Source organism: Nannobrachium achirus, assembly GCF_963921795.1.
Source record: "Nannobrachium achirus genome assembly, chromosome: 24".
In the NCBI taxonomy this organism is placed as follows: domain Eukaryota; kingdom Metazoa; phylum Chordata; class Actinopteri; order Myctophiformes; family Myctophidae; genus Nannobrachium; species Nannobrachium achirus.
Window position 1 is genome coordinate 32,459,226 of NC_137831.1, and position 12,845 is coordinate 32,472,070.

The 12,845-nt window shown below is 41.9% G+C and overlaps 1 protein-coding gene across 1 annotated transcript; it reads right to left on the minus strand.

The window, feature by feature from the left end:
• Window positions 1-2,574: 2,574 nt before the first annotated feature.
• On the minus strand, window positions 2,575-12,230 carry mdka (midkine a). The gene is made up of 4 exons (XM_080720291.1): window positions 12,175-12,230; window positions 10,811-10,978; window positions 9,553-9,714; window positions 2,575-4,124 (listed from the first exon to the last, which is right to left on the minus strand). The coding sequence occupies exons 1-4, from the start codon at window positions 12,212-12,214 to the stop codon at window positions 4,090-4,092; spliced, it is 405 nt and encodes a 134-aa protein (XP_080576417.1). The 5' UTR covers window positions 12,215-12,230; the 3' UTR covers window positions 2,575-4,089.
• Between the last annotated feature and the right edge of the window lie 615 nt (window positions 12,231-12,845).

Consider the following 12,845-nt stretch of genomic DNA (forward strand, 5'->3'; position numbering starts at 1 on the left):
TTATTTGACACCATCTTGGAAGCAAGATGCATTCCACAGGTTTCCACATGGCTTCCATTGATGGCTTCATATTTTGTTTGACAGCTATAGGTCGCAGTTTAGTATGTGTACGGTCACAGCTTGACCGTATCTCTGTCTGTAACGCCTGACACTGTTCTTCCCCTGACACATCACTGTGACATCACAGGCGACATCACAGTGATGTCAGATACTCAGAGCAGGGATCTCCATATAGGGGCATAAAAACAGGTGACATCACAGTGATGTCAGCCACTCAGAGCAGGGATCTCCATATATGGGCATAAAAGGGATTCTGTGATGTCAGATACTCAGAGCAGGAATCTCCATATATGGGCAAGGCCAAGACAGATGCCCAAGACAGATGGCGTGCTTTTCGCCCTTAGGCGTCTTACTGGTTTAAATATGTGTAAATTAAATGTGTGTGTGTGTGTGCGTGTGTGTGTGTGCGTGCGTGCGTATGTGTTTGTGGTTGGTCCTCAAGTGAAGAATCGCTACATAAATTCAGTACAGACCGCTATCTCCTCCATATATCATTGCTGTCGGGCAGAAACCTCTTATCTCTATATTTTACCTTTTTTTTGTAACTTAATGTCCTACTTGATCACACCACATCAAGCTTTGAGCTGGTAGATCTGCTACTTTTGCTGTTTTTGAATTTGAATCCTGAACAGTTTTGGACATATGACGTTTTCCACCCGACAGAGACGATATATAACTACTCGCTTGATCCAAGATACGAGTAATGGATCCAAACGTTGATACGGGAAACAAAACTAAGCTAAGATGTGCTTATTCATGAAGAGGTTTAAGAAAAGGAAAGACATGGAAGTTGAAAGGGAGAATAAAAGGGAAGTCAATACGGGCCCCATGTGTAACAGACATCTTCAGTCTTGTACAAGGAGGAACAGAGGCATTCTCAAACTTGGAAACAGAGAGATGAAAATGAATACATTACACATGACTCACTGCAGCATAAAGCTATTTATTTATAAAGGCTCTGTTCTCCAGCACACATCAAAGAAAGAGAGACTGACACCGACTGTGTGTGTGTGTGTGTGTGTGTGTGTGTGTGTGTGTGTGTGTGTGTGTGTGTGTGTGTGTGTGTGTGTGTGTGTGTGTGTGTGTGTGTGTGTGTGTGTGTGTGTGTGTGTGCTATATGTGCTTGTGTGTTTTTCCTGTGAGAGAGGAAATGACAGCCCCAAAGGTCAGAATATTGAACTGAAATCATTTGAAATATGAGTCGACCGCAGATAGAATTCATTGCAAAGAAAATGCATCTCTCTGTCAACAAAGCATACCTTTATTAACTATACTGAAATGTATCAGGTTGCATGAAAACAGCTCATTTGGGCTTTTGTAAGGAAACTGACATACATAACCATATAACCTATAATCCAAGAGAAATAACAGTACTATCCCCAGACTCCTTTGACATACTGTAACAAGCACAGCAACTTTTATGTACACATACAGTATAATGCATGGAATTACAGCATATTATCAATATTCATTGTTGAAACCTTATATTCAATTAACACTTTGCCCTCAAAATTTAAAGATGTTTCATGATTCCAGGGGTTGTACAAAGTACTTAACGTTGTTTCCTGTTGAGATTGGCCCATTTCACCCAGGTTTTTTTCATCTCACTAAGCAGTGATCACCCCATGATGTGCACTGCACTTTGTTTTTTTTACAACAACCAAACCAAAGTTGTCCTTTAAGCAAGTTTAACTTTTTAGTGTCACCAAAAACAAGAGGTAATCGGTGTCATTTTCTGATTCAAACTCTACAAAAAATATGTTTTCATGGATGACAGCTCTAGGTTTGTACACAAGAAAATCTAATTAACGAGGTCGTTGGACCAATAAAAGCCAAGCTATTTGCAAAGGGATTGTTGAATGTAAAAGTACACGCAAATTGCCCAAGTTGAAACACATTTATCAAAACCGCCAAAATTATTTACGACATTTCTCTAATGTTAGTCATACCCCCCAAATACCAATTCACCCACAGTCTGATAAACACACTCTAGTCTAGGCAATTAAGCAATAAATGTCCTATGTCAGATTATCCGTTATAGTACGTAATAGAATATTGCTTAGCATCATTAATATCCAATAGTGAAATATTTGGTTGGCATTTAATATTCGATCGTTAATATATGATAAGACACCTGCAAGGCAGGAATGTCACAGGATATATCCGAATATATCTGCTCTTTAAAAACAACAACACAGGGGGTTTGTGGACTACTTTAAACTTATGAAAACACTATTAGGTGAAATAAAATATAGATTTAATTTTTAAACAAACAAAAAAAAAGTAAAAGAGCATCAAACCAGCAAACTGGTTAGAAAGTGACCTCAACTCTCTTATTTTGACGAATTATGAAAATGAATGCCAAATATATATATCATATAGGCCTAGCACAAAGTCAGATATTCTATCACTGGAAACAGAGAATCAGGGACCACAAACATAACATTGAAGTAGCGTAACATGTAAAATGTGCAGTATTACTGAAAGTAAGACTACCGAAGTCTGGCATGAAAAACCACGTCCCCCCTTTATAGTTTTCCATTCAAAAATCCGGTACTCTATGTAGTTGTATCTTACATCACAGTGGACAATAACGTTTTGTGTATTTGTTAATGTATACAGAGTTGCTTCAACTTACTGGACCGTATGTGACGTGTAGCTATCATTACACACAGCTCTTAACTGTATCTAGGGATGAGAGTGTTTTCTGTGTGTCTATGTACTGTAATCTGAGGCCAGCCTTGCAAACCATATGAGATTTGACTTGTTCGTCACAGTGAGAGAAACCAAACCCATGTGTCTGCGCTGCAGTAAGGCTAATAAGGCGAACAAAAATGACATTTCAGACAATATTTTGACATTTGTGTCAAGCAGCACGGTTTCAATTACTATCAGGCCGCAGCAGCAAAACCCACACAGCAAAATGCACAAATGACTGCAAAATGCCTAATTGCCTATTTGCGCAGCAAGCCCATTCCGCCAAAAGTATGCTTCAAAATATCCCACACTCGTAATGAGGGTCAAAGTATATTTTGCATGCCCATGGTACAGTATACTACTGTATATCTACTGTAAATAAAGATATTTGTGAAAAATATATTTCCAGGCTCAAAATGTATTAGAAATTATATTTTGGGGGATATTCTGTTTGTATGATTGAGATATTTCTTAGTTTATGTTGAAACGTATATTGATTGATTGATTGATTGATTGATTGATTATTTTATTAGACAAAAATGTAGTACAGTATAAGTACAGTTAAACACCCTGCCTAAAAGGAACATCCCAAATAAGACCATTTACGGCCTTTTTACGTTGGAAAAAAGGCCGTATTTAATTCATGGACAAGACTAGATATAGAAGAACAAACGATTTTCCTGTCAAAGACAAGCTCTGAGCTTGGTGACCTGAGTCCCTCAGGGCTCTGTATTAGTGACTGATCTGTGTTATTGAAGGGAAAACCTTTATACGCCCTCCTGTCTTTGCATTACACAGAATATCTTCACCCCGGCGTCGGGATGCTGGGGTTCCAAGTGGTTAAAATGTAACGTCGAGTGATTTTACACGAGAACAGCTATGGCGTGCGCTAACACGCCAATTGGTTTGGCTCTTTAGCATTCTGCGAGGCAGCGACACGTGGCGAGCTCATTATAAGGGAGCTGGCATGCGGTCATGTTTCATACTGTGAAGAACTCCTGACATATCATGGGGCTTGCAAGGCTGCGCTGTAGGACTCCACTCCGCTGGAGCAACAAAAACAAAACAAAAAATGCTTTTAACTCTAATCCGCGGCTCAATACTGATGTCTCATTAGCCAAAGAGACCGACAAAAGCCAATCTCTGAGGACGTTAGAGTTAATAATCATCTTTCGAGCCTCTGAAAATCCAGCCTATATATTACATTGTAGCCTGCAATGTGGGTGCAAATTGTTATCTGAAAGTGTTATCTTATTCCGTCTACTTCATGTTCTTGTGTTTGTGTCACTCCGAGACCTTTGCTTCTCCCTGGGACGTGGCTCCTTGATCCTCCTAGTTCTTCTCCTCCTTCCCTTTTCCCTTCTTGCCTGGCAGAAGACAACAACAAAGGCATTACAATTACCCTTCATTTACAGAACAATACACAGAAAATTGCTAGAAATTGCTCAGCCATTTTCCTAGTACTAGATGTTCGGGCCGCATAGTGGCCCTCACTTACCGTACGTCGCACCGCCGACCTGACTGATATGCCTTTTTATTAGCCTGGCGGAGCCCGACGTCATACTGCGTTCACTCACTCATTCCCTCCACAGTATAACGTCTGGACTTCCAGGGATTGGCAGCGAGTATACTGATTATTCTCTGATCGGGGCCAATCAGTGACTGCTTCCGCACAACAAACGTAGTCTTTCCTGACAACAAGTGAAAAGCTTTCCCTGATTGGTCCATGTGTAGACGGTGACGTATGCATGCTGCAGCATTTTCAAAACAACAATGGCTGCCCTCGCGATGCAACAAGTGTAAAACAAGCAATAATTGCAGTTATTTCAGAGTTGGAATCAATTACAACAATTAAAAAGGAACACGGGGGATGCGCTAGCGGAGTTCATCGGCCAAAAAGACGTGTTTGTTTGCCGTTCTTCCGACTGGCTGAGAGATGCTACGCTGATTGGTTAGAGGAGTCTGTCTGTCAAGGCAAGTACTCCCGCCCACTTTTCAAGCTGCCAATAGTCCGAAGGCCATACGTTATACTGTGGAAGGAATGAGTGAGTGAACGCAGTATGACGTTGGGCTCCGCCAGGCTACCCTTTTATGCCCATATAAGGGCATGCCCCATTTGTGGCCATATATGGAGCTGACTGACTGTTTGCTGATACCATGACGACACATTGAGGTTAGACAATTCACTCTGTATAATGGGCGTAGCTGCATTGGGAACTCCTTATATCAGGGGTCTTCAACAGGGGGTCCTCCAAATCTTTGTGTGATGGAAACTTTTTTTCTCCATTTCTATATTAACCACTTGAACCCTAGCGTCCATATTTTGAGAACTTTAGCCAAAAATAGCAGATCTACGTTTTGAGCTTGCAGATCGGCAATTTTTGGCAGAGAGGTTTCGTGTAGAGGGGGAAAAGAGCAGACCAAGTACAGAGTGATAGGTTACGTTTATTAATTACTGACGGTTCAAGTGTTTAAATAACCGAAAACACAAACTGACATGAATCTAAAATACACTCACGATTTTGCTGTCAAACAATGAAACTATAATGGTATCTATGGGTTGTGGGGGTCCCTGCTTCATCTCTCTCTCTCTCGACTCCTTGGCCTGAAATCGTTGAAGACCCCTGCCTTATATGGTTACGGCTGAGTCATGGGTGACATGAACATGACATCAGAGGTTTGCCCGTGACCAGGGGCGTCACACCAAATTCTGGGCCCTGGGTACAAGGATTCACTGCGGGCCCCCCATGAATGTTAACTATTGAAAAATAGCAGATATACAAGCTCACAGCGCGGCACCGAGTGCCGCGCTGCAAGCTTGTAGATCTGCTATTTTTGAAAAATTGTGAAAATGTGTGCAAGAAACCCATGTTTCCATGTCAGTGATGCTCAAACTTTTTCATGTAAAGGACCCCCAAAATGATATGAATTTGGCCACGGACCCCCATCTCAAAATATTTAGTTCCAGGGACCCCCCCCCCCGGAAGCTAAATTTGAGTTACAAATGTTCGCTTAAAAAATACATACAGGTATATTCAAAGATTTGCGCACATTTTCACGACTTTTCAAAAATAGCAGATCTACAAGCTCGCAGCGCGGCACTTGCCGCGCTGTGAGCTTGTATATCTGCTATTTTTCAATAGCTAAAGTTACTAGGGCCCCTCCACCTTGGGCCCTGGTAACTCAGTCCCACTTTCCTACCCCTTGTGACGCCCCTGCCCGTGACATAAGACATTTGGGTATGCAGTCAGGTTTAGGCCTGGCTCAGGGAAGAGGACGCCCCTGCCTTGCATAGTCCAACATGAGCACATAAACAGGCACCAAATAATGTACTACTTTTCATTATTTTGGTTTCTATGGTATGTACTGTAATTGTGTATTTAGTTATTTAATTGCTATTTTATTTTTGCTTGACCCCAGGAAGAATAGTCACTGCATGCTGAGGCAGTAACTAATGGGGATCTTAAATAAACAATAAACAATGAGCCCGCCGGTCCTCCCTTAAAGACCCTTATGTCATGCCCTGAAAATTATGATACAGTAGGTCACGTGGTCTCTCGCCACCTCACCGAACCGCATTTTGTCTTTGTCACGGTCAGCGAGCACCACCACCATACCCAGCAGCGGGGGTGGTAATCCACCATAGCGATTTTCATCATTTCAACAAACAAGCATAAAACTAAGATATCTGAGGGGTAATATCATTTTTAGATACACAGATTTAGTGATAAAAAAAACATTTTCTAATGTAGGATAACACATGTACACATGTACCATATAGTGATAACTCTTTTCCTTTCAGCAAGATAGGGCTAGTGGCAGCGCCGTAAAAATGGCAGCAGCCGTGCACCCTTAAATGCACACCCCTAATGTCGTTGTACTGTTATGTGCTTGTACCTGTACTGTGCTTTGGAAATGAGTTGATCGTTGACAAATGTAACTGTGCTGTGCCTGTACTGTATTGTTACAATGACAATAAACTTCTATTCTATTCTATTCTATTCTATTCTATTCTAATAGTCAATCAAAGCCATGTGATTAACACATTGACGCACACCGGAGTGGGGAGACCGATCTACAACATTAACATCAAACAATACATACGTGTGTGAGAATAAAGCACAGTAAAACCACTTATCTGAATGTATCTGAACAAAACATCAGGCCAGAAGGCCATCCTGACTTCAAGCAAAGAGGTGTCCCTGAACTACGGTTAAAAACATTTCCAAAAAACACCCCATTGATGTATGGGGGTCTATACACATTCCAGTCGTTGTATAGAGGAGGGAAGATTAAAACGATAGTAAAAAAGAGTGGTCATGGATCAAAGGAGATAAAATAAATTGCCTTTTTTTAAATAAATCGCTGTTGTCGGGTGTAAACCTTGTCCAAAACCGTTTTGTATTTATCATTTTCAAAATGATTAAACTAGTGAAAATAGCTGGCTTGATCCTCCTTTTAATCCTGGATAGGCCTACCTGGATCCTCTCTGTCTCTGTTTCTTTCACTATGCAAGTTTTGTTTAGTGAATAAATAACATTTTAACCAATCTGTATGCTAGTGTATGTTAACGAACACAACAGTTGTGGTGGGTGAATTTGGCATCCCTGCTCTTCTACTGGGTTGTCTACTGAGACATTTCGATCCTGTAGACTACTGGTTGACATGTTGATACTTGCCTACTGCCTGAAGTCAACGTTCTGTTTCTCCCCTGAGCAAGCAGGGTGTGCTCTGTTGTAGTCAAGTTGCTTATGTAACTTCGTTAAAATTTAGGAATACAATTGTTGAAAGCTGCTGAAAGTTTGGGTCCCATTCACTTACTATACACTATACTATAAAGGAAAGAAATAGCCCCAAAAAAGTAGCATGTGAGGGGTCAAACTAAGGGAATCCATTGCAAGCATTTGTTTTGCATGAAAAACATTCCATGGGCTAAAAACGGCCCCCTCAAAACTGTGAAAAGTGATGACTCATCACTAAACCATAGTTTGGTGGGTCCGTTTTTAGTCCAAGGAATGTTTTTTTTTGTGCAAAACAAATGCTTGCAATGGATTCAGAATCGTGAAAAACCCATATTTAGACCTCGCATGCTAATACATTATTGTAACAATTAGAATGAATTGTTGAATTATTGCTTCACTATAATTCCTTTGAATAACTTGAAAACAGCCAGCAAAAGCTGTTGTCTTGGTAACCACTATCTAATCCAAGAACAAACAGCTGTTGTGTTACTGCTGCTAAGGTTACTGAAGATGCAATTTAATACATTAAAATCATGAGCGTCGATTTAGAACAGTGATTAAACTCAATGCAATATTAATGGTAGACAGTCTAGACACCTATACTATATCGTCTCTGCAGTCACAAAAAGTAAAAATATGGACATAAGACAGGGGTCTTCAACAGGGGGTCCGGGACCCCTAGGGGGTCCTCAGAGTTATACAGGGCGTCCTCCAAATCTTCCAATCCTTTTTATATTAACAACTTGAACCCTAGTGTCCATATTCTGAGAACTGTAGCTAAAAATAGCAGATCTACAAGCTCACAACGCCTCGCGCTGACATAAGAGGTTTCAGCTTGACAGCAACGATATTAACACCTACTGTACCAGCCAATCATAGGCGAGTATCATACTGTACGTGGCCATAATATCCAGACATCAGCATGAACCTTCAAAGTGAAATATCGGCAGTGTTCCGCCGTTACAACATTCAAGTTGCAAGTTAATATTTTTTGAAGTCTTGTTTTTGTTTGAAACAATTCTGTATGTTCTGTAATATGGTGTTGTCTTTAAGAGCAGAGTGTATCAGTAGCCACCTGTAACCAGGATGTAAACCAGGAAGTAAAGTCAGTTTGTTTAGCACATGGCAGCATATAGAGAAGCACAGAGAGGCTGTGTATTGTGTCTGCGATAATCCAGCTACATCTACTCCATCATACACCTTTTGATAGCATCGTGGGTATGTAGATAATGCTTACATGTTTATTGATGTTTGTAGATGACTATTTTTTACATTATGTACATTTTTATTATGCATATTTGTATGTTTCAGTTTCACCTTCTTGAACCATTATAAAACCTGTGGATATGAAACAACCGTCTTCAGAGTCTTAACACCTTCTAAGCCTGGCCGTACTCCCTCGGACTTCCTACTGGGTCCCATCAGCCACGCCGTCTATTCCCGGACTTTTGATATAAATTATAATAAAAAAAAAAAAAAACATCGGAAATTCTTCTCTGTGTCTTTTTGGAGCGATCTGAAAGGGTTAATATGCTCTGACAGTCATTTTCTGGTGCTGGGTGTGATACTCCTAATATCCAGCAGGCCACGCCGTTGACTCACATTCTGGATGGATGGCTGGCCAGGAGGAGCCTCATCCTCTCCCCAGTGTTGAAACTCAGCAAGAAGCTCAAACAAGATGGCTGGTCTTTGTCTCTGTTCGTGGATCGCGGTTTCAATCACGTTCGGGCGCCGCTTCTCTATCGCTCCTTTCCCTGCTTCGCCGCACGTAAACGAATGGAATTGATCTCCCCTCCGCCTCGCCAAAGTAAGATCGCCGACCTCTGCAGGATGAATATGTACGCTGTGTCGAGCACTCCAGTACGTGTTGTTATCATGTGGGCTTTGTTTTTTTAAAACATGTTTGTAAATAAATGGCTTATTTCTTCGGCGCTACCTCTGTTCAGAGGGTTCTGCCGCGGCTTGCAACGTGTTAATGTCAAGGAGGAGTTTATCTGACTGTCAAGATATCTTGCTAGGCAACTTATATTGAGGACAGTATAGGCAGTCTAACCTTTGGTCTTAGTCTTGGTTTTGCTGGGGCAGGGTTTGGAGACGGAGATGGTTTGTTGGCACTCTGCGTTGTACAGGGCCTTCTTCAGTGTCCCTGTCCGGGTCCGAGAGCCAGAGGTTGCGTCACACTCACCCCAGCTGCCAAAGCGATACTTGCAGTCAGCTAAAATGACAGAGCAAAACCAATGTTAGTCAGACAGACAGACAGACAGACAGACAGACAGACAGACAGACAGACAGACAGACAGACAGACAGACAGATCACAGATCACTAACATTGTATTGCTTATGGAGGGCACATTTTATGATGGAGAAGGCCACTATATTTCACACTCACTCCAGAGGGCCAGAATGAATACAGTCAAAAATAGCAAGCCAATCTACAAGAGATCTGCTATTTTTGCTGATTTGTAATTGGAATCCTGAAAAGTGTATTTGTAATTTCAAATGCATTTATTTGTTCTTATGTTAACTTTATGAACTTAAATACAAATACATTCAACATGAAAAAGACTAGTACTAGTACTAAGCTACTGTACTAATATAGACTGAAGTAATTGAAATGGGCCATGTTTGCATGTTTGGAATTATAACAGCTGAAATCCATAAGATATCAGTATTCCGATATGAACCTGTGGGCAGCATTAAGTGAAGGTGAGGGCCGCATGTGGCCCCCGGGCCGCCAGTTGCCCATGTATGGCTTATGGCAGGGTTCCCCAATAGGCGGCCCGCGGGCCATTCGCGGCCCACCAACCCCAGTAATAATGGTGGTATAAGAGCAGCAACAACACTAATATATCGTCATTGTCAGGTGGAAACCTTGTATCTCCAAATTTGTACGTTCTTTCGCAAATCATACAAGGCCGTCGCACAAAAGTAGTGAAAACAGCAGATCTACAAGCACACAACGCCTCGCACCGCGAGGCGTTGTGTGCTTGTAGATCGGCTGTTTTCACTAGTTTAAATCATTTTAAAAATTATAAATTCAAAACGAACGGTTTTGGATGTACAAGATTTTCACCCGACAACGACGATATCTGAACTGTCGCTTAGCAGGAACGCCGCCGTCGCCCCCTGCAATGTTGTGGCCCTCGGCTTGGTACCCTAGACATGATTCGGCCCTTGGGGAAAACTAATTGGGGAACCCTGGCTTATGGTATGGTTATGTGCGTGCGTGCGTGAGTGCGTGCATGCCTGTGCGTGCGTGCGTGCGAGAATGCCTGTGTGTGTGCGTGCGTGCGTGCGTTTGTGTGCATTACCTCCAAAGTCTTTCTTCCAGTTGCAGGGCACTTTACATTTCATCTTTCTGGTCTGCTGCTCACATGAGCCCTCCCTGAACCCCGCCCCACAGTCTCCGTTGCTAGGGACACAGTTGCCATAACGCCACTCAGCGCATTCCGTTCCCGACTTGGGAGCTTTGGTTTTATCTAGTGAAGAGTGGGGGTAGAAAAAAAGAAAAACGTTTTCAACCATTTTATTTCTCAATTATTGTGTTTACCTACATCATGGTCAAAGATGAAAAAGCTAAGGACTGGCGTGCTCTGTCATGTTTGTTTGTTTCTTCACTGGTTCACTTCTCCAGGTATACTTTCCCTTTCCAGATAGATAACTCTACCAAACGCACAGATGTACTGTTAGGGCAGTGATGGCCCAGCTACTTGGAAAATATAGTGAGCTACACTACTAGTTACTCTTGATTAAATATAGTTCAACTACACTACAAACTATCCCCAGAGAAATGTAGCAAGTTACACTACAACCTACAGGACAAAAATAGCTAGCTACATCAACACTACTTTTTCTTTCTTCTTTTTTCCACCAAACAAATGGGCTTGCCGGCATAAAATGCAATTTTTTTTTAAATTATAGACTGAAACTGGAAACCTTCTGTCTGGCTTTAAATTAAATATATACCCCTCACTATTGGGGACACTATTGTAATGACTGTTCTATTAATTAATTTATTCATCCCGACCGTGATGGCCCAGCTACTTGGGAAATGTAGTAAGCTACATTACTAGTTACTCTTGATTAAATATAGCTCAACTACACTACAAGCTATCCCCAGAGAAATGTAGCTAGTTTCCGTTACGCTACTTAGAAATGTAGTTAAGCTATGTAGCTAAGCTACTTGTAGCTAGCTACTGCCCATCACTGTGTTAGGGGCAGCCATAGCTCAGTGGTTAGTGAGCCTGCCTGGGGGACCAGAGCCCCTGCTTGTCGCAGGTACCATTCCAGGCCAGGCCAGAAATTTGTCGAAGTGTCCCTGAGCAAGACACCTGAACCCTAATTGCTCCCCTCTCCGTGCTACTCTGTGGGCAACACTCAGCTGTGAAGCTGAACTGAAGTTCCCCCTTGGGATAGGCCTAAGCTAGGTCTGTAAAAAAAAAAACGTGCTTCTCAAACTTTTTCTTGACAAGGAAGTGCCAGGTAGGGACCCCAGAAAAGAAGATTTGTTATAAAAATTCTAAACATTATTGGAAAGTGGCACGCTGTGACGTTGTAGATCTTCTATTTTCAATAGCCAATATATAAATTGATAAAGTGAGAGAGGGGGAGCGAGATGAGGTGTATTTGAGAGAGAGAGAGAGAGAGAGAGAATGAGAGACAGTCATAGTCATACCTTTCTTGTTCTTTCCTCCTGCTGCCACCATGACGGCCATGAGAGACACCAAGAGTATCACCAACACACCCCTCATTCTGTGCAACACACGCACACGCACACACACACACACACACACACACACACACACACACACACACACACACACACACACACACACACACACACACACACACACACACACACGTTCAAGACAGAGAGCAGGTATTGAGTAACACGATCATCATTAAAACAGGTTCACATGAATCAAATCCATCAGTAAAGCCCTCCTCCCTCCCTGGCCTGTACTCCCTGGATGGTTCCCATGTGAGATCACTGTGTGATTCCACCCGGTGCTCTTAGAATAGTCTAGCATTCTAGCATTCTGGGCACGCCATAAAATAGGTCAACCGATCACTGGAAATATGCTGATCTACAAGCTGCACCCAACAGGCATGGCATGTGAGATTGGTGTACATGCATGGAAAAGGAGGGGACCAAGTACAATGGTTAACAGCCCACCAGGAGTTGTAGGACTGAGGACAATACACAACTATACAGCACAAAACACTAAATACAGTTTATTATGCATTGGTATTAGTAAAAAAAAAAAAAAAAAGAAAAAAAAAACTAGGAATAACTAAGTGTGGTTGCTGTGACGCGAATCACACTTGCAAATGAATTCCGTCCTT

Coding starts and splice junctions, on each gene's coding strand:
- mdka (XM_080720291.1), bottom strand. CDS start 12,214: ATGGCCGTCATGGTGGCAGCAGGAGGAAAGAACAAGAAAG. Junction 9,715..10,810: donor CTGGAAGAAAGACTTTGGAG/GTAATGCACACA, acceptor CTGTCATTTTAG/CTGACTGCAAGTATCGCTTT. Junction 4,125..9,552: donor AACCAAGACTAAGACCAAAG/GTTAGACTGCCT, acceptor GTCTTCTGCCAG/GCAAGAAGGGAAAAGGGAAG.